Below are 23282 nucleotides of genomic sequence, written 5' to 3'. Positions count from 1 at the left end.
TCCCTGCCTTCTCTTGTTGGTACTAGACCACTAACTAGTCTCAAGTCTAAATGCAGCCCAAGTGAAGACATACCCTCTGCTATTGGAATAAAGTTATTTTTTTTAAATTGTAGAATTTGCTAGTATGTGTGGACAAGAACATGGAGAACATGCCAGGGATGGATGTTAAGGATGTTGACCCCAAGATATTAAAGTATAAGCCTGGAAAAGGAGGATGCTGTCTAGTGAATCAGGGTTTAATACCTTGGCAAGGTAACCTGGGGCTAGCCTTGATTTGCCACTGGATGGAACCTTGAAGATGGGAAACAATCTGGCCTACAATAAATGAGGTTGATATGCCAGAACAACCTTAACGGAGTAATACAGAAGGGGTCAAAAGTTCAGAGTTGTGGCCATATTTTAATAGAACATAAGGATACTACAAAATCTAGCACCTAATTATCCGGATGGCCCAGAGTACACTCCTTTCACTAAAGCAATGAGGAAATGCACTTCTGAGGAGATCCTGATGTGGTTGAAGATCTCAGTGGTAGCTTTCTTCTATAGACTAGGGTCGATGGTTGGAAGTACCATCATGGAGTTGGGCACCCAGTGTCACTAGGGATGCTTGAATTCCAGAATAGCAGAGGTCAAGTGGCTGTGATTAAGAGAGATCTGGGTAGGGACTTCCCTGGTGGCACAGTGGTTAAGAATCCGCCTGCCAATGCAGGGGACATGGGCTCGATCCCTGGTCCCAGAAGATCCCACATGGCACAGAGCAACTAAGCCTGTGCGCCACACTCTTGAGCCTGTGCTCTAGAGCCCACGAGCCACAACTGCTGAAGCCCGTGTGCCACAACTGCTGAAGCCCGTGTACTTAGAGCCTGTGCTCCACAACAAGAGAAGCCACCACAATGAGAAGCCCACACACTGCAACGAAGAGCAGCCCCCACTCGCCGCAGCTAGAGAAAGCCTGTGTGCAGCAACGAAGACCCAACACAGCCAAAAATAAATAAGTAAAAAATAAATTTATATTTAAAAAAAGAGATCTGGGTAGTCAATTATGATATCCCTTGATGTATGTAACTGAAAATTAGGAAGAGATGAGCAAAGGTGCCAATTACTACTAATGGAAATTCACAATCCCTTGCTAAATTTCTGGACCCAAGCTAGTCTCAGAGCCAGAGCTCATTGTTCAAGTTGAGGGTGAGATCCTACAATGCCCAAGTAAGGATATAAAGTAGCAACTTCCTCAATTATTCCCCTCCAAAGTGACCTCCAGCCATTTGCGGTAGCTGTTCACTGGGGAATGGGGAATACCCAGATCACTGTAGGATGACTGAATAGAGAATCTTTACTTAACAGACTCACATAAGAGGACTCAAACTGCTATCATGCGTAGCGTAGGCCTACAGAGAATCCAGGTGATACCTGGCATCTTTGAAAAATCCATCTTAACAGTAGATCCAATAGGTTCATTATCCTAACCTGTGTTCATGTTGCCTGTTCTTTAGTGACCCACTGAGGTGACACACTTAGAAGCTGACAGATCCTCACATTGGTTCCCCAATATGTGGAGTATAAGCTACAAGAATAGGAAAGGACAAGTATAAATGCCTGAAACTACCAGGGTAGAAATCAGGAAGGAGAATATAACCTGGATGAAGAAATCAGTAGGGAAAGTAGACAGTAATTTGAACTACATGAAAATGAAATGTAATGAAAACCAAGATCATTAGAGAATGATTGGTTAGCTGTGCTAACAGTGCTGACATCAGAATACCCATAACACCTTCATGGTCAGTATAGATTCTGTATCCAAACATCCTACAACCAAATGCAAGTTCTTGTTATAAATAAATTTAATTAATTAAATAAATAAAATCGATAAGCCTCTACTAACAGTAGTAAAGAAAAAAATCAAGACTAACATTAATTAAGAAAATGTATAACAATTGGAAGTGAAGAAATTTAACTGTCATTCCTAATAATATGATTGGGTACAATGAAAACCCAAATAATCTAGAAATAAATTATAATTTGCGTATATAAGTGTATATACCAAGGTCATTGGTTACATAATTCACAAAAGTCAAAAGACTTCTTTATATCAGCAATAAATTAGAAAAGGAAATTTTAAAATAACACCATTTACAATAGCACCAAGAAACATAAAATGTTTAAGAATGTATCTAATAAAATATGTACAAGACCACTAAATAGAAAACTGCAAAGTATTGCTAAGAGAAATCATGGAAGTATTTAATAAATTCAAGAATATGCCATATTTTAAGATTGGAGGAATCGATATTGATGAGATTATGATTTCTCTCCAAATTCATCATCTCCAGATGCAGTCCCAATCCATCCTCAAACAATTATATAGTTATAAAATGGAAGGGAATTTTAATAACTTTTCAGAAAACTGTGCATATTCTACTTTGTTGCTACACCAAACTTGAAAAGTGAAAATTTCTAAAAGGTTAGTTGTATTGTTAAATCTGAAACCAAAATTAGTGGATTATTTATACCCCATTACACTAAAGCCCATTGGTCTATATTACAATTCAAGTGGACCTTTTACACATGTATATTTTTGTAACATCATGTGTTGGTCATTTGGTTCACTGAATTATGCAGTTTCTAAATGTTGACATATTTCATTATGATATACCATAATCTTATATTCATTAATATCATCACTAATATCGTCAGAAAAGTAATGGGAAAATAAAGTCTCTGTCGATGGGTAAAAGTTTTCCAAAATTCTAATTTTCACTTGAAAGATTCAAATTCAGTTGTTTTCCTTGAAGTAACAGGCATACCTCATTCACTTTTAAGAAAACGTCTGCCAAATACCCAAGCCTGAATAACCACGGTTTGTCTGTAAGTTGTTCTTTCATATAAAAACTTGTTTTCTATGGTAAATGTGACTATTCAGTCTGTAATTCAAACAATCACATCAGTGTTTTCCTTGAGAATCTGTAGTAATTGAGAAGATATTGTGGTTATGCATGAAAAGAGCTTATGCATGCTCTCCATTTGTCACAATATTAAGTGAGTATTCAAATGTTAAAATTTAGCAAATTAGGGCTTCCCTGGTGGCGCAGTGGTTGAGAGTCCGCCTGCAGATGCAGGGGACACGGGTTCATGCCCCAGTCCGGGAGGATCCCACATGCTGCGGAGCGGCTGGGCCCGTGAGCCATGGCCACTGAGCCTGTGCGTCCGGAGCCTGTGCTCCGCAACGGGAGAGGCCACAACAGTGAGAGGCCCGCGTATCGGAAAAAAAAAAAAAAAAAAATTTAGCAAATTAGTAATTTTTTACAGCTTTACCAAAGGCATTCTTAAATGAAACTGTTTTTTTTTAGAGTGCATGACGGTGAATAATATAATGACCACTAGCTTTGATTCAAACTAGAGCACCAGCAGTTTTATCCACTATTGCTTTTACCTGATCAGTGCAAATGTCGGCACAATATAAAAGGCAAATAAAGTCTAATTACTATTAAGAAACTTTTTGACCTTATAGACCCACTAAAAATATCTTAGAGACCTCTTGAGGTCTACCAACCACATGTGGACAGCGTCTGATTTGAACTAGTTGGCAGATAATAAACATACAATTTTCAACTAATTTTAGTAGTAAAGAAAAATTCAGCATCACAAAGTCACACACACAAACACACACTATGGTCTAGTGTAACAAACATAGATGCAAGTTTCCTATGATAAATATTAACAGGTAAATCCACAAGTATAATCAAAAGAAAAGTATGCCCAAATGAGGTTTATTCTGAAGAATGCTAATAAATTAATTTATTCATGGGATTATTATACTAAACAAAGAAAAAACATATCGTTATCACAACTAATTGAGGAAGAATCTATAACACTAAATACTCCTTCCTCAAAAACGTGCTTCAGAATAAAACTTAATATCATTAATTTGAAGAAACTTTCTACCAGTAATTTATAAGAAATTTAATACATAATAGTGAATCATTAGAAGTAGATCCATTATATTTGACAATAAAGAAAAATGTTGCTCTTGGAATACAGTAGTGGAATACCTAAGACAAAAATAATAGTCTTTATTTTTTAAAAGTCAATAAATAGAGAATGAAATTAAAAAGGCAAGTTTACTACACTCTTAAGAAAATAAAAACTATGTAACAAATAGGAATAAAGTTAATAAGTTCTTTCCAGGACTTCAAAGGTATAAATGATTTAACAAAACTGAAAGACACATGGAAATTGGAATAAATAGATAGCTATTTCTTTTAAAGTCAAACTACATCCAATTCATTCTTTATTAAATCCCCACCAACATGCCCCTTTTAACCCAAATTGAACTACTCTTCTGCAAAAGCAGATCCTAAATTTCATCTAGAAATAAAAATTAACCAAGTGCATGAATATTTTAATAATTTGGAACAGTAATCATCCATAGCAAATTAAATACACACACACACACACACACACACACACACACACCCCCACACACCAGGTGGTATTGGCAAAAGAACAACAACAACAAAATAACAAAGTGAATAGATAGTCTATGGCTTGATTATTGCTGCATCACCAGCACATAGAATAGTGTCTGATGTATACTCCACACTCAACAAATACTTATTGATTGAATGAATGCATGTATAATGTAATTATCTTTATAATAACATAGGATGTGTGTGAGTGGGTGAAGATTGACTCTCGTATATTTAGAATACCCCATTAGGAATAAAGTTACTTGGAAGATTTATTCAAAAGTTTTTCTGAAAGAGAACTAAGGAAGAATACAAAAGGACTTTTTGATTTTTCAGTATTTTTATAAATTGTACTCCATTTAAAGTTATTAAAAAATAATGGCTATATTTCTTTATGCTATGCAATATATCCTTGTTGCTTATTTATTTTATACATAGTAGTTTGTATCTCTTAATCCCCCTATCTTGCCCCTCCTCCCCTTCCTTTTCCCAGCTGGTGACCACTAGTTTGTTCTCTGTATCTGTGAGTATGTTTCTGTTTTATGTACATTTGTTTGTTTTCTTTTAGATTCTTGTAGATAACTACAAAGGAACTTTTTAGAAAAAGAATTGACTTGGGGGTAATTTTGCATTACAAAATATCAGAACATACTGCAAGGCTGTTTAATTTCATTCACTGTGGTACTGGGCCATCTATACATCTCTATCTATTTATATATCAGCATTTATATCTATCAATTGATTTAACTCTCTAAATATGTAAAAGTTATATAGAGGGCTTCCCTGGTGGCGCAGTGGTTGAGAGTCCGCCTGCCGATGCAGGGGACACGGGTTCGTGCCCCTGTTCAGGAAGATCCCATATGCCGCGGAGCGGCTGGACCTGTGAGCCATGGCCGCTGAGCTTGTGCTCCGCAATGGGAGAGGCCGCAACAGTGAGAGGCCCACGTACCGCAAAAAAAAAAAAAAAAGTTATATAGATATATGACATTTTATTTCCAGGGTGGAAATAGTTAATGTCATAAGGGTTTATCTATAAATCCAAAGCATTCCGTATGAGTAAGGGAGAAATAATCCTTGACATGTAGGATCTGACCTATCATCAGCTGGGCCTCTGTGTTGCTAAGAGCTGGCCTGGCATTCACAGACAGGCTGCAATGTTCTCCTTTTGAAAATAAACAATTGTATACAAGGTCAACATCTGTAACCGTAATGGATGAAGGAAAAAATGCAAGGCCACTCTTTAAGCAAGGGCATTCACTTTATGTCTGAGGACGGTAAAACCTGAAAATTGTCCAAGTCACAATAATGACCAAACACCATCCTTTCCTGGCTAATAGGAGTAATTCCTTTACCAATTTCAACCCTAGCATCAGTACAGTCTTTCTTCGTCTAGATAAGAATTATTAAGGTACCCAACTATAGATGAACCCCTGGTTTCTGACAGTGTCTAGTCTAGCAAAGTCTAGATTCCTTAAACCCTCCCCAAATCACCTAAAAGGAGCCCAGATTCTATAATTAGATCCTTTCACTGAGGTATATAAAGTTCCCCATGGTGTGTGTTTTCCTTTCCGGAAACTAGTAATAAATGCAACTTTTTCAACTCAGATGTGTTCCAGGTAGTTTTTGGCAGAATGGCATTCACACCTATGTCTTCATAAATATCCCCCATTTTACACAAGTGGAAGCTCTGTTTTTGCACTGACCCACACACATGCAGGTGTGTACATTTATTTGTTCCTGTATTCACAAATAAGGTGACTAGTAATAAATACTGGAGTAAATACTCCACAAAATATAAAGGGATACATTTCAAAAAAAATCTATAAGTTTTAAAAAGCAATAAAATACAAGTATTGGTAATATTTTATAGTCTTGGCATAATGGAGGTCTTGGTGATGAGACATAAAGCCCCATAGTCATAAAGGAAGAAGAATGTTACAAATTACAGAAAATGACAGACACCACGAATAAGATCAACAATAGACTACAAAGAAATGTTCTCAACATATAGAAGAGAAAAAAGGTAATTGGAGATTATAAGAAAGCTGCTCCTACTATTTAAAGGGAAAAGAGGAAAACAAACAAAAATCCCTATGCAAAATGGTGAAAATTGTGCGGTGATTACTTAATTCATAAATAAAATTGTACAAAATGCAAATTCATGTTCAAACGCACTAGTAATCAGAGAAATAATAATAAAAAATGAGACACCATTTCCCAGTTACCTTGTTATAAATTAAACTGATTGCTCATAATAAGTCTTGATAAACGTGTTTGGGCTTGCATCCTGGTTTACTTTTCATGAAAGAATATATACACACACATCCACTCATATAGTGATATTGGACTTTGGAACATTAAACACTGAAATATACACAGTGATTACCCCTGGAGAATCTGTGGGGCATAACCACAGCTTCAACTTTTACTCCATATATTCTATGTTATTTCTATAATGGGAATATTTATAAATACATAGCTATTCACATAAACATGTGAAAAATTGGAAACATTTGGAAAATTTTAAATGAAGAAGAATCTTACCTTCTATTAAGGACAATATCTTTGAAACAGATTTTTGAGAAAATGGAAAATATTTGATTTTAAAAAGTTTTAAGAATATAAAAATATTAAAGAATTGTATAAATGCAATGTATTTACATGAAAAAATATTTGGTTTGGGGCTTCCCTGGTGGCGCAGTGGTTGAGAGTCTGCCTGCTAATGCAGGGGACACGGGTTCGAGCCCTGGTCTGGGAGGATCCCACACGCCGCGGAACAACTAGGCCCGTGAGCCACAACTACTGAGCCTGCGCGTCTGGAGCCTGGGCTCCGCAACAAGAGAGGCCGCGATAGTGAGAGGCCCGTGCACCGCGATGAAGAGTGGCGCCCGCTTGCCACAGCTAGAGAAAGCCCTCGCACAGAAGCGAAGACCCAACACAGCAAAAATAAATTAATTAATTAATAAACTCCTATCCCCAACATCTTAAAAAAAAATTTGGTTTGTTAACTTTATTTAAATTATCACCTAATTTGAGTAACAGCTAACTGCCATTTACCTTGTAAAAATACATATGTAGACATATCCTTTTTTAATTTCCATTGTAGTAAAACATGGCACATGATTACTATATTAAATGCATTTTTATTATATATATTGCCTAACTCTACTTTAGCTTTATTTATTCACAAAGAGAAACTTTACTAAACAAATTACTAAAAAGACAATTGGGGTTAGTTTTCTCTTAGGAATTCAGATGATATATTTCCATGTTGGCAATTTATGAATTAATTACCAAATATTTTCGGTAGTAAATGTAAATGATCAACTACTATTTTATTTTATTTATTTTTTATTTTTTTATTTTTAAAATTTTTTTTCAATCAACTACTATTTTAGATGTTATTTATTTAGTTCTTATAGTTGTATGTGCCTTTGGGTATTCTAGAAATAGTAAAATAGTAAAGCTTCACTGAATATAAGTATATGTGTAGTTGAAAAGTTGAACACAAGAGAGTATTAAGTAGACGCTGAGAAACAAGAACTGTTAAGTGGTTGAACTAAAATAGCATTTCTTCTTATGAAATTTTAGGATTGTCAGTTTAAGGACTGCTGTGATTATAATACATGTAAACTGAAAGGCTCAGTAAAATGTGGTTCTGGATCATGCTGTACATCAAAATGTGAGGTAAGTTTCCAACATTTATGTTGGAAATTGAACTGTGATAATAGAAGGCTATATTAATTGAATTGATAGAAGGACTCTAGAAATAATTCAGGGGAACAAAGTAAAGAGTGCATAAACAACCACAGGTATATAAGGATACCTACGATGAGATAGAGAAGGCATCTCAGATTAGTACTGATTATTCTATTATGTTGAAACCACAGTTTACCATCTTCTAATTTATCAGATAAAGAGTAGAATAAACATATACACTGCTATACAAAAAAAAAACAACTCTCCATGCAATTGTAAAGTAAAATAAATGGTAACTGACTAACTAAAAAGATATAACATGCATAGCCAACAAAATGTGTAGCATAGAGAATATGCAAAGAACCCTCACACGTTAATAAGTAAAAGTCGAATCGCACACCACGCACACACGCACACGCATGCACGCACACACACACACGCACACGCGCGCGCACGCACGCGCACACACACGCGCACACACGCGCGCACACACGCACGCACACACGCACACACACGCACGCACGCACACACACACACGCGCGCACACACACGCACACAGGCAAAGGGAGTGCCCAGGCAATTTACAACAATGAAAAGCAGAATTGCTCAATGTGTTCACTGATCGTCTGCAGTAATTAAGATAAACATAAATAAAAATGATAACGCAGTGTCATCCAAATGGCAATCTTAAAAACAACAATGCCAGATATTGTCTAAGAAATGGGGATAGAGCTCTTTTCTGCACAGTGTTTGTGGAATTTTGAATTGTTATAATCCCTTTCCTGAGCAATTTTTGCATATCTTTGAATAGAGTATAAATTATCAAGTTAATTCATCATCATGAGTTTCTCTCTTATGTATATACCCTAGAAACATGACCATGTGTGGAAAGCTCAGGAAAAATATATTAATTTCAGGATTATTTGCAATAGCAAACCATAAAGGCAAACTTAATATTTACTGGTATTGGAATGTTTACATAAATTATTGTATATTGTACAAGAGTTAATAAATGCAGGCTAAATTGCATGCAATAATATGATATTATCTTCGGGGGCTTCCCTGGTGGCGCAGTGGTTGAGAGTCCACCTGCCGATGCAGGGGACACGGGTTCGTGCCCCGGTCCGGGAAGATCCCACATGCCGCGGAGCGGCTGGGCTCGTGAGCCATGGCCGCTGGGCCTGCGTGTCTGGAGCCTGTGCTCCGCAACGAGAGAGGCCACAGCAATGAGAGGCCCGCGTACCGCAAAAAAATATATATATACATATATATGATATGATCTTCAAGACATATGTTTGCATAAGAAAGCAAGTTCCATAATGCAAAATATTTTAATTCCAGTTCTAGTAAATTTTTCAAATCCTTTTCCCATTTAGGTTAGTGTAGAACATTGAGCAGAGTTCCCTGTGCTATACAGTAGGTCCTTGTTGGTTATCCATTTTAAATATAGTAGTGTGTATGAAACCCGCTAGTTTGTCTCCTGGGTCTCTCCAAGAAGAAAATGGTAGAGGCAATGTTGCTCCAATTTTGAGGAACAAGTATGTTTAAACTAATCTGTGTAGTCTCCCTCCAAATGCTGGTTAGTCTGACGGCCTCTCAATGTAGAACACAGAGCTCTGTTGGAGGGGTCCTTTTGTCCTTTGAGACAGTTACTTTTCTTCAGGCTTCATCATGAATACTGCATCTGCCTTTTCCTACTCAGCCTTCGGTCTCTGTTATTCCCTCAGGTATCAATAATCAGACACATCTCATTTTCTCTTAGTAAGTAATTGAGAATAGCCATTCACGGAACATGATTTTCATTTTCCTCCTAGATATCAGCAGCAGGCACTCCCTGTAGAAAAAGTGTCGATCAAGAGTGTGATTTTACCGAGTATTGCAATGGGACTTCCAGTGATTGCATTCCTGACACATATGCAATGAACGGCCAGTTGTGCAGGTTGGGAACTGCATACTGTTACAATGGACGATGCCAAACTACCGATAACCAGTGTGCCAAGATATTTGGAAAAGGTATCGCTCTTTCTTATATATTTCTCTTTTTCTTGTCTTTGATGAAGCAGTAGAAATTAGTAATTTTATTAGGCCTCAGTTCTGAGTACATCTTATCGTCTTAATATTCTGCATGATAGGTGGGAAGGATACATAAAGAGCATCTGTTGCGTACGGGAGGATGTGGTAAAGCACCTGTGCAACTGGTTGATTTGTGAGCTGAACTAGCCACTTGTGTCATGGAACACCATTTTTACTTAAAATAATAATTGAGACAAACTGTGTTTATAAGAATTGGGTGTTTGGCAGACACTTTATCAAAAATGAGTGAGGTGAGCCTGTGACTTCAAGGAAAACAACTGGCAGAATTTGTTGCCAAGGGTAAAACTCAGACTTTCAACTAAAAATTTGAGTTTTAGAAACATTATCTTCCACTGTGACTTGACAGTTTTCCAACACAAAGTTAAGTGTTAAAATTAAAATTAATATTAGTATTAATATGATCATTACCTTGAACTCTTTATCAAGAAGACTGCTTATCTCCACTTAGTTTTGTTCTTCTTCTGGGGGAACATATTCCTTCTTTGCCTCATTTTGCCTGATTCTCTGTTTTTATTTCTATGTATTAGGTGGGTTGGTTACATTTTGTCACACACTTTCTCTGGGGCCCAGCAGCACACTCCCTTCTGTTCTCCAGAGCTGTATGCTCAAAGGGTACCCTCTGGGTGGACTGCAAGACCTGTGGGGTCCTGGGTCTGGCGTTGGCCCCCTGATGGGAGGTGCCAGGTCCCAGGGCACCTGGGCGGAGGCTTGGAGGGGCCTGTCTTACATATTTCTTTTGCCTTAAATTTGGATCCCTCTGTAGGAAATAATACATATCACACAACTCTAGAAGTGGAAAAACCTGAATCACAAGGTCAATAAAGATTAACTTGGAATGAAAAAAGGTTAGTTTTTGTAGGAGTGTTTCAGATTTTCCAGGATAATATTGTACATTCCTTTCCTCATGATTTGATTTTTGGTTTTAGCTACCTGGGCAAAAATCCATGTTTACAGCTCAAATTAGGAGCTGTATTTATGTATATAGAGATTGGAATGGCAAGTCAGTAGATTCTGAAAGTTTACTTCATTTCCTTTTATTTTACACATTCATAATCTAATTTTAATGGCCTGAAACTTTAAAAGTTCATAGTGAATTTCATTCACATATAATCATATTTCCTCACGGAAGAACTGCTAGGATAACAGTAGTCTTAGGCAACTGATCAAAATTCATTTTTATATTTTGCTTTTTAAACAGTTTTTGAGACTGACTCAAAAGCTCATGCATATATGCTTGCTTTTTAGACAGTCATTATTCATAATACTCCAACATGATTTTGTATTTTTAGAAGAATTAAATTAAATTTGAATAGATCAAAATTACTGACGTTCAAATATAATCATTTGCTGATTGAGTAAAGGTAGTATAACACCAAATGTCAGTTATTTGCCCAGCTGTAATACAAGGTCCATAGTCTGCACCGAATACATGGTATGTGATTCGTATCGTCTTTCTAATGATTTGAAACTTGTCTCTAGTAACAAGTTTCAGATTAAGTTGACTTAACCAAATTTCAGCCAGAGCTGCAGAGCTATGATCTCTCATAAATGACAGGTCAGTGCGATTTTCTGTATGCTGTGCTTTTAGGATGTTACTTTTTATTTGGTTGTTTTTTGCTTTTTCGATGCTCATTTGTATTTGAAAATGTTATTTGTCTTTGCCAGTTTTCAGAACCATTGACTGAATGGGCACTAAAAGGCCCAGAGGGAAAACCACACAACACTTTGGCAAATATACATGTGAACAGTTCTCCTAGTGCACCCCCAAATGGGACCGACAACCATTTAATCAGGGGTTTGTTCACTGGGGAAAGGGAAATAACCAAGCATTTTGGAAACTGGTGGACAAGGTCCGATTTGGCATGTGTACCTGGAAACCCAGTTTCATCATGGTCTCTCTGTGAGAGCAGGGACTTTGAGGGGTCCGAGAACAAATAAAGTCCGTGCCAAGTTTCAGTTTATAATGGGTCCACCAGGTCCACAAATCCGTTTGGTAATCCTTTCTCAGTCCTAGAGTGTATCATTGGGGTTGACATGATGGTAGTTTGTGCAGTGCCATCATTAGCTCCTTGGTCTGTTTGGTAAGGCCACGGAGATAGCCTTTCCAGGAGTTATTGCTTCCCTTAAAGATCTAAAGGATGCAGACGTGGTTGGCTATATAATATCTACATTTAATGACCCAGTTGGGTCATTAAGTTGACCCTGCAGAAAACAGATGGTCCCTGGAAGATAATAGTAATCTACTGCAAACGCAGGCAAGTAGTAGATTAAGTAACGCACCCACGCTGCCGGTGTGGTGTCTGTGCTGGAGCAGATCAGCGTGACCTCCACTATGTGGTAGGAGCATAGCCATTGATTTGGCAAATATATTCTTTCCTATTCCTATCTGAAAAGAGAATTAGAAACAGTTTGCATTCACATGGAATTCACATGTCTTTAATTTAGGGTTTTGCTCCAGGGCTGTGTTTACTCTCTCCTGCCTTCAGTCATAATGTAGTTGAAGAGATTGGGACATCCCAGAAAATGTCACTTTGATCCACCTTATCATTGATTCTTGTATTAACCCGGCTAAATAAGCAAAGTGTAGCTAGAATGTTGGAGGACTACGTAAAATGCATGTACTACGAGGGGCAGGAGGTAAGACTCAAGAAATATTTAGGAACCCATCACATCAGTAAAATTTTAGGAGTCCAGTGATCAGAGGCATGACCTGACACCCTCTACAAAGTAGAAGACAGACTGTATGTATCTTGCATTTCATATGACAGAGAAACAAGTCCAGTGCCTGGTAGGCCTCTGTGGGTTCTAGAGGCAGTAGATGGGGAAGTGCCGCTTGATTCCATTTACCGGTTGACCTGAAACATTGCTAAAATCGAGGGAGGTAAAAACAGGAAAGGCCTCTGCAGCATATCCAAGCTGCAGTGCAGACAGCCCTGCATTTTTAATCATAAAACAGAGAAATCCAATACCAGAAGTGTGGGTTATGAGAAAAAGAAAAATGCCGTGTGGGGCTTCTACCAGGCCTCTCGGGAGAATAGCAATGCAGTTCCCTGGGGTTCTAGAGCAGAGCTGTGCCGTCTAAACTGGAAAATTATACCAATTTGACAGAACAGCTCTGGGCACACTACTGGCCCCTGTAGAGGTAAAAAACCTGGTTTTCGGACATCAAGGGACCAATTGTTGAGAACTATGCATCGTAAGCTCAGTTATGTCAAATCCACTGAGTTAGATGGTTCAATAGGTAGAAGTCGTTCGTTCATCTGGATTCAAGCTCAGGAAAAAGAGAGGGCAGAAGACAAATTCATGAACAGGAAATCTAGATCAGTATGTCTTTCTACCCTCTTCCACCTTTGCTTCTTCCTCGGCTCTGACCAGCAGATACATGGGCTCTCATTATGAGCAGCAGACGCAGGAGGAACAAGCCCAGCCTTGTTTATACAGGTGTGTTGGCTCAGTACTGGTTATAAGTTGAAAAAAGACAGTAGCCACACTGCAGCCTCACTTGGGAGGATGCCTTAAAAGATTTTGACCACGTGATCATCCATTTCCCATGAAGGAGAAATGGCCAGAGTTTGGATTGGAGGGGTACCCATGGACAGTGACAAAGGGCCAAGCAGGCCGGTGGGAAGCCTGGATGTTGGAAGATTGGAAGATTAGAGCCAAGAGTTCTGGGATAGAAGTAAGTGGATAGACACGTGGACATGAACAAAAAATGTGAAGATCTTTGTATTAATCCACCAGGTTAATACCCACCAGAGAAGCACCCACCATGGATTAGACACAGAACAATCACATCGACACAATGACTTAGCCAGGTTACAGCAGCCAGCATCCGTCATCCTCCAACCCAATGCCTGTAGGGGGGACACATTTCTGAACTTTCTCTATTTCTTTTTATTACCGTTTCTGAAATAACTGATTCTTATCTGAGTTTCCCTTATCTCTCTCTTGAGTATTTGTACCATCTGGTCACATTCAGCCAAGAGTAACCGAGACACATTCTCCAGAAGTTTCCGCATTGCACAGCGAGCATTACTCTCCTTCTTGCCCCCTGCTGCCAGGCTTCAACTACAATGCCACATTTTAGGCATATTTTGCAGTAGAATTACACATCTACATACCAATTCCTGTGTTTGTTGAAATGGAAATGAACCTCAAACCTCTGCGATTTCCATATCTAATACACTTACTCTTCACTATGACACCCAGACTGACTGATGAGCCTCTACTTGAAACATTGCTTGTCCCCCATCAGAGAAGAAAAAGAGAATATGGCACTCAATCTACTAGTTCTGACGGTTTTGCCCCAACTGACATCTCAAATCTCTCATTTCATTAAGCAGAGCAAGTTACAAGGTCAAGCCTGACGTACATTGGACTAGGAAGGATGCATTCCCACAGGGAGGGGTCAGCAAATTATTTTTAACCATAACATAATTTACTACAATAGATATAATAATTTTCTATTTTCTGTCAGATAAGACAATTGTTTCTTTCCACTTGCATTGACAGGGAACACACAGGGACAAAAAAAAAAAAAATAGCATGATCAAGACCATGACTTTTTTTGCTTATGCAATGAGTTTCATTAGTATTTTATCGACAAATGTTTTATTGGCATCGAGAATAATAATTTAGGACATATTTTCATTTTAAGGTGCTCAAGGTGCTCCATTTGCCTGTTTTGAAGAAGTTAATTCTCTGCGTAATAGTCTTGGAAACTGTGGTTTTAAAAACTCCCAACCATTACCTTGTGAACAGAAGTATGTATATAGAAAATGATTGTTTCATTGAGTTATAAAAATTATATATTTCTTGTCAAGAGACACTAAATAGTAATGGACGTAAATCGTATATCTGGAGAATATTTTCAAATAACATTATGTGTATTTTCCTTCTATGCAACTCAGTTCTCCTTTTTCTTATTTTTTTCCCTACTAGTGTGTTAGTAAGGAGACTAGACTAAGAGAAATTTAATGTTTCTTACTGAAGGTAGAAAGTGGGCTCAGTGCAGAGGGAACAGATGAAATCACCCATCTCCTAGTCTTTCCCTGAAAGGCTTCCATCTGCATACTAAGAAAGTTGCTACCTGAAGGTTAGGTTTCTAAGTTAGCACACATCTAGGAGCTGACTGCAGTCTTCCCCAGAGACTCGAGAAACTGATAGACACTTTCCCTGCAATCTCTTTGTAGCCCACTCCAAGTCACCACTATCTCCCTATAAAGAACTTGTACACATTTCTACACCCCAGCTTTTGCACTGCTGCCTGAGGGTCAGATCCCCAAGTCATCTTACTCTGATAGCCAAAGGGACTTCCATTCATAGATATGCCCTCAGGGTTCAGCACAGAAGGAGCAGACAAAAATGCCCATCTCCAGTCTTACCTGGAAAGGGGTCTGTGTGCATGCTTTAAAAGCTATTGACTGAGAATCAGCCTTCTAATTTAAAAAGCTTCTAAGGCCTGCCTTTGATCCTGCCCAGGGACCAGGAATGCCAGCAGCCTCCTCCTCCAGCATCTCCCTGTAGCCTAATTCAAATCACCAGTATCTTCTGCTGGAGGCTTGTACACATGTCTGCACCACAGCTTTTGCAGTTAACACCCAAGAAACAGGCTTCCAGACAGGTTGGCACTGTTAATCAATGGCACTTCCATTAATGAGTCCCATTTATTGTAGAAATCAAATAAGCACTTCTTAATGGACACAGGAACACCCCTACACATACACACTCTGCTGCTGTACCCCCAGGCCCGGTACATAAGAAGCAGGCAAAAATGCCCATTACCCAGTTTTTCCCTGTAGGGAGAAATACTGGAGTATACTATATGTACTATACAGACAATCTGAACAGACCAATAGCAAATAAGGTGTTTGAACTGGCAATTGAAAACCTCCCAACAAACAAGTCCACTGGGGAATTCTACCGAACATTTAAAAAAAGAATTAACAAATTCTTGTGAAAGTCTTCCAAAAACTAGAAAAGAACACTTCCAAACTCATTTTACAAGGCTAGTATTACTCTAATACCAAAGACAGACAAGGACATAACAGGAAGAGAAATAATATCCCTGATGAACATAGATGCAAAGAAAATTTTTTTTAAATAAAAAATTTAACAGTACTTTGAAAGGAACATACACCGTGATCCAGTGGGAAATATCCCAGGGATGCAAGGATGGTTCAATATCCAGACATCAATGAATGTGATACACCACATTAATAAAATGAAGGATAAAAATCATATGGTCATCTCAGTAGGTACAGAAAAAGCATTAGAAAAATTTCAACATCCTTTCGTTATAATAACTCTCAACATATTAGAGTAGAAAGACTGCACCTTGACATAATGAAAGTTATATATGGCAAACCCACAGTTAATAGTGTACTTAACAGTAACAGCTGGGAGTATTACCCCTAAGATTAAGAAAAAGACAATAATGCCTTCTCTTGTCACTTCTATTTAATATAATACAGCTGTAATAATCAAAAGAGCATTATACTGGCTTAAAACTGAGATATATCAATGAAACAGAATAGCCTAGAAACAAACACATACATACACAGTGAATTAATTTTCAACAAAGGGGTGAAGATTATAAAATGGGGAAAGAATAGACTTTCCAATAAATGGTGTAGGGAAAACTGTATTGCCACAGGAAAAAAAAAGAGTTGAACTGGACCTCTGTCTTACACCATATACAACAATCATCTCAAAGTGGAAGATAAAAAACACTTGAATGTAAGACCTGTAAAACTCCTAGAAGAAAATATAGGAGATAAGCTTCTTGACATTGGTCTTGGCAATGATTTTTTGGATAGGCACCAAAAGCAAAAGCAACAAAAGAAAAATTAGACAGCTAGGACTACATCAAACTAAAAAGCTTCTGCTTAGCACTGGAAACCATCCACAAAATGAAAGGGAATAGGAGACAATATTTGCAAATCACATATCTAATAAGGGGTTAATATCCAAAACATACAAGGAACTCTTACATATCAATAACAAAAAATATCTTTAAAATGATAATGATAATCTTTATTAAAAATGGGCAGAGGACCAAAATAGACATTCCCCCCCCCGCAAAAAAAAATACAAATGGCCAAGAAGTACACGAAAATGTGCTTTACATCACTAATGATGAGGACCATGCAAGTCAAAACCACAATGAGATATCACCTCACACCTGTTGAGACAGCTATCATCAAAAGACAAGAGAGAACAAATACTGGCAAGGATGTGAAGAAAAGGGAACACTTGTACACTGTTTGTGGGAATGTAAGTTGGTACAGCCACTATGGAAAACAGTATGGAAATTAAAAATACACCTACTTTATGATCCAGCAATAGCCAAAGTATGGAAACAATGAGTGTCTATCAAGGGATGGATGGATCAAAAATGTGGAATACAGGCAATGGAATATTCAGCTTTTAAAAAGATGGAAGTCCTGACATTTGTGACAACATGGATGAATCTGTGGGGCAGTATGTTAAGTGAGATGAGACACACAGAGAAAGTCAAATACTGAGTAGTATCAACTATATGTGTATTCAAAATAAAAAATAATGAACTGGTAGAAACACAGAGTAGAAAATCTGTTGCCAGTGGAAACTAGGGAGAAGTTGGTAAAAGGGTACAAACTTTCAGTTATAAGATGAATAAGTCCTGAGGATCTAATGTATAACAAGGTGACTATAGTTGATAACACTATATAATTGTTATATAATTATACAATACAATTATTATATAATTATTGTATAAATGAAATTTACTAAGAGAGCAGAACTTAAACATATTCACACACAAAAATGGGATAAATATGTGAAATGAAGAATGTGCTAATTCACTCAGTGGGGTGAATCATTTCACAATGTATACATGTATCAAATCGTCACTTTGTACACTTTAAATAACATAATTTTATTTTCAGTTATACCCCAATAAAGCTAGAAAATGACAGTAGCAGATAAATAAGTTCTGGAGGTCTACTATATAGCTTAGTTCCCATAGCTTTAAAAATATGTCATTGTATACTTAAAATTTTCCAAGAGGGTAGATCTTTTGTTAATTGTTCTTAGCACACACAAAATAATAATAATTATAATACAAAGGGCAGGAGGAAACTTTGGGAAGCGATGGATATGTTTATGTCCTTGATGATGCTAGTAATTTCATGGGCGTGTCCTTATCCCCAAACTCATCAAGTTTTACACATAGGTACCGTTTTTTGCTGGTGATTATACCTGGAAGTGGTTTAAAGAATAGTAACAGAGCCAAATTCAAGAACTAAGAGAGTGGGAAGAGGATATAAAAAGACTCAGTTAAAGTCAGGCGATCCAGGGAGAAGTAGGACTTTCTTTAACCTCCAGGACATAGTCAGAAAAACTGTAAAAGCCTTAGGTAAGCACCACACTCAGCATGGTTGAAAAACAACTTGGTTCCTTTATGAAGATTATAAATGGCCGAAGAAGGTGTCGAGTTCAATGGGACTAAGTGTCCTCCACCACCTGCCTCCACATGAGTTTACTATGGGTTAAGTATGACGTGCAGAGAATGCGGAATTTCCCACATGCCCCAACACAGGAGGACTAATGGATTAAAAGAGGAGCTCTGGAATCACAAAATGAATGAATGAATGAATGAACGAAGTGAGATCTCATGAAGAGACGCTGATTGTCTCTAAAAGGCAAAGTAAAGTATAATCAGCCACACTTTGTTAGATACCAACTGAGAGCACCAGTGATCAGGCAGACTGAGTTACACCACAGTGGATGCCAACGGAGACAGGAGATGGTGGTAAATCAGCCACACTTAATCTCTCTCTGATGGCCAGAGGCATGTGTGTCATCCTTGGTCTAAGACTACCATGGAAGAAGGAAAAGGAGAGGTGGAAGGAACTGTGAAAGTTAGCAGGCATGACCTATCTGGACTTCATCTGAGATGCTAATAGTACATGAATTTTCCCAAAATAAAATCACTAGATGAGACTGGAATTCAGTAGCTCAATTCATCTGCTTTAAGCAGATTGTGCCAGTTCCAAGAATTCAACCATAAATGCAAATTTTGAGAGAACAGACTTTGGAGGAAGAGTTTGTATTTCAATAGCCAGACTAGAAAAAGACCTACCATGCAAAATTGGTTTAAGATATATTCCATAGAAAAAGAATAGAGCAACCATCAAAAGAATTATTTCAATCTGAAAACCTAGAAAAATTAAGCTGGAGGGGAGAAAAACTTGGAAAGAGATTTGGGTATTGAATCCCACTCTCATTTCAGTCTTCACTTCTTGATGCTATTAAGCTAATCCCTGTGATTTTAAAGAGCCACCCCATGGAGAATTCCCTGTCGGTCCAGTGGTTAGGACTCTGTGCTTTCACTGCAGAGGGTGTGGGTTCAATCCCTGCTCAGGGAGCTAAAATCCTGCAAGCCACAAGGCAAAAAAGAAAAGAAAAGAAAAGAAAAAAGCCCCCCATGGTCTTTTAGGACAAGTGGATGAAATTTCTAAAGGGAAGACTTTTGGAGAGATAATAATGGCATGCTCCACAGACACATATCAATAACTAAGAATCGTTGTTTCCACTGAGGATAAGAATTGATAGATTTGAGTGATTCCAAGAGCAAGAAGTGACATCGATTGATTTTCCAGGGCATAAACTAGGACTATTGGAAGTCTCTTAGACAAGCCAGCGTTCTACCCAATGATAGATTATAAATGGCTAAATAAACTGTCTATGGAATAAACTTTGGTATGCTTATGCCAAAAAATGGGATCTAAAAGTTTCTGAATTCTTAAGAGAGGAGTGCAGAATGACTGGAAATATCAGCACGTTGGAAGAATCCTGGGATTGAAACGGAGTGTCTGTGTACTAAATAGATTTACTGACTAAAGATCATGGCAGGTACCATGAGCATAATCAGAAGGGGCTCAAAAGATACACAAAGTGTAAATAGATGAAGTCAGCCACTGTCAACAAATGTTGGGTAAGAAATAGGGAGACTAGTCAAGCTTTAGCAAAGTGGGAGCAGGTGATGAATTTTCCCAACTGAGTTCTAAAATAGGAAATGAAGGCAGGTCTGAACATTTGAGTTCAGTGTGTAGTTTTCAATTCTGCTACAGTGCTAATTAATTGTTTCACATTTAGCTGTGCACCATAAAATAATGTCATTGTGGCATTTTTCTGGTTTTTTACTATCAATTAAACAACATATTACAGTTTATATAATACAATACTTATTTAAAACTTTGTTTCATTAAAAGACAACACGATAAGACATTTTTTGCTTTCCCTTTCCAGGGATGTTCTTTGTGGAAAATTGGCTTGTGTTTGGCCACATAATACTACTTACAAAAGTGATGTTCGATCTGCAGTTTATTCATCTACTCAAGGACATGTATGCATAACTATTGGGTCATCAGTGAGATCAGGTGGAAGAGATTATGCCTATGTGGCTGATGGCACTGTGTGTGGTCCACAAATGGTAACAAAACACGTTCACTTATCTTTATCTGTGCTAAATTATGTAATTATCAGACGCTATATTCCATGATGACTTTCACAATCATACAAAGTGGATTTGAACCTGGTGCTGCCACTTATTTCCCAAATGATACTGAAAAGATAATTAAACTAAGCCTCAGTTATCCAATCACGTTGATTTTTGGGTTAATCTGTCATCAGTCCTAATGTGAGAAGATGTGTTTTTAAGCACAAGATTCCACTAACTGACAGGTGATTTTCTTTAGGTCTTTGAATTCTGATGGTTTTAAATCATAAAATTCTAATTTTGAGTTTTTAATTTTTCCTGCTTCACAAAGAAACATAATCGAGCTTTCATATTTCTTCTGCTTACGTGTATGGTCAAAATATAAGTGTTGAGGAATTTGGGAGAACCAAACAAGAAGTCTGTACTGGGAGACCACAGTTACAGTGATGTACAAGCTTATGCTCATACATACATGTAGTACTATTCATGTAGTCAAAAAATAAAGGGAGAACACAAATGATTCAGAGGCATAGTGAGTCAGTCTGGAAGTATGAGTGCCCACATTTCAGAAAACATAAGGCAGCAGTTATAAATCAGTGTGTTTCATGTAAATGGCATTTAGTACTTACTTGCTGGATTAAAAATAAAACAAAACGTTAAAATGGTTACTCAATTAGCTAGTTCTTATATCTGAGTTCAGCAATTTTATTCCCTTGGAAACTTGCTTCTTGTGGTCGACAGCTTCTAAAATGCTCCAGTGCTCCCACTTCCTGGTATTCACACCTCAGTGTAATCCTCTTCCTTTGTGTGTGCTCTGGATACAGTGACTGGCTTCTGAGAAAGATAATATGGCAGGGTTATGGAATGTCACTTACAAGATTAATTTTAAAAAGACAGTGGCTTCTGTTTTGCATTCTCTCTCTCTGTCTTTCTCCTGCCTTCTCAGATTGCTTGCTTTGCTGAAGCAAGGTACGTGATGGAGAAACTCATATGGAAAAGCAAATATTTTCTCCTATAGCTTTTTTTGTACCCTCTTCACAGACTTTAACAGAGCAAAAGCTTTTGATTTTCATGATGTCAATTTATCAGTTTTTCCTTTCATAGAGCATGCTTTTTGTGTCAAGTCTAAAAGCCCTTCATCTAAACATAGGTCATGAAGATATTCTCCCAGTTTTTTTTCTAAAAATGTATAATATTGTGCTTTACATTTAAGTCTTTGTTTAATTTTAAGTTTATTTTATAACGTGTGAGGTTTAGGTTGAGATTCATTTTTTTTGTACTTTGGTCAAAAATAAATTGGGTATATTTTTGTGGGTCTATTTTTGGGTTGCCTAGATTGTTAAATTAATCTGCATGTCTGTCCATCCACCAGTATCATATTCTCTTGATTACTTTAGCAATTCAGTAAGCTTTCATAACAAGCAGAGTGATTCTTCTCATTTTATTTTTCTTTCAAAATATAGTTTTAGCTATTCTAGTTTAGCCCTGCACTTTTCCATATAGATTGTAAAATAAACTTATATGAGACAACAATAAACTTTTCAGAAATTTAATAAGAATTGTGTTAAAGCTATAGTTTAATTTGGGAAGGACGAATATCTTTACTACATTTAATCTTCCAATCCATGAATATGCTAAGCCTCTTCAATTATTTAAGTGCTCATTGATATCTTTCATCAGCATTTTATAATTTTCAAGATACAGGTGTTGTGCATCTTTTGTTAGACTTGTATCTCAGCACTTTATTCACTTTGGAGTAAGTATAAGTGATATTGTGTTTTTAATTTCACCTTTCACATGTTTATAGAAATGTAATTTTTATGTGTTGAACTTGTACCCCAAACCTTGCTGCATTATTTTATTAGTTCTAGAACTTTTTTGGGGGTAGAGTCCTTAGAATTTTGTAGACAATCACTTCATTTTCAAATAAAGACAGTTTTTTTTTTCTTTTATGGTCTACACACATATATGTTTTTCCTTGCTTATTGCACTGGCTAGAGCTTCATGTACTATGTTAAATAAGAGTCTTGAGAGTGGACACCCTTGCTTTCTTCCTGATCTTAGGGGAAAACTTCCAGTCATTTACCATCAGCTACTTTATTAGCTGTAGGTTTAAATATGACATTTAAGAAAGTTGAGAAAGTTCCCTTCTACTCCTTGTTCACTCAGATTTTTTTCATTATAAATAGGTGTTGAATTTTGTCAAATACTTTTTCTGTGTTAATTGATATAACCATGTGATTTTTCTTTTTTGGGAATATAGTTCTATTTCATCCAGATCATCTAAAAAACAGTATGTGGAAATACATTAATGGTATTTGAGAAGTCTAGATTCATAAGAAAAACTAGCGTTTGTAAAGATAGTACATTTTCCCTTATTCTGTGTTAGCTGGTGTAGCTTGATAGGAATGAGGAAGCACAAATGATTAAATTTAGGTGGAGGGGCTTCCCTGGTGGCGCAGTGGTTGAGAGTCCACCTGCCGATGCAGGGGACACGGGTTCGTGCCCCGGTCCGGGAAGATCCCGCATGCCACGGAGCG

At 37.3% G+C, this 23282-nt stretch overlaps 1 protein-coding gene across 1 annotated transcript in view; it reads left to right on the top strand.

Annotated features, from left to right (window-relative positions):
- The window catches only part of ADAM18 (ADAM metallopeptidase domain 18), a 90300-nt gene that overhangs the window by 50014 nt on the left and 17004 nt on the right, over positions 1-23282 (top strand). The window contains exons 14-17 of the mRNA XM_067721523.1: positions 8058-8153; positions 9980-10178; positions 14917-15022; positions 20553-20736. Of these exons, the coding sequence (XP_067577624.1) occupies positions 8058-8153; positions 9980-10178; positions 14917-15022; positions 20553-20736 (585 nt within the window). The remainder of the gene's footprint in view (positions 1-8057; positions 8154-9979; positions 10179-14916; positions 15023-20552; positions 20737-23282) is intronic.

The sequence above is a fragment of the Pseudorca crassidens genome, chromosome 21 (assembly GCF_039906515.1).
Source record: "Pseudorca crassidens isolate mPseCra1 chromosome 21, mPseCra1.hap1, whole genome shotgun sequence".
Lineage (NCBI taxonomy): Eukaryota > Metazoa > Chordata > Mammalia > Artiodactyla > Delphinidae > Pseudorca > Pseudorca crassidens.
The sequence above is the reverse complement of the archived record's forward strand: the minus strand, read 5'-3'. Positions and strand labels throughout refer to the sequence as shown.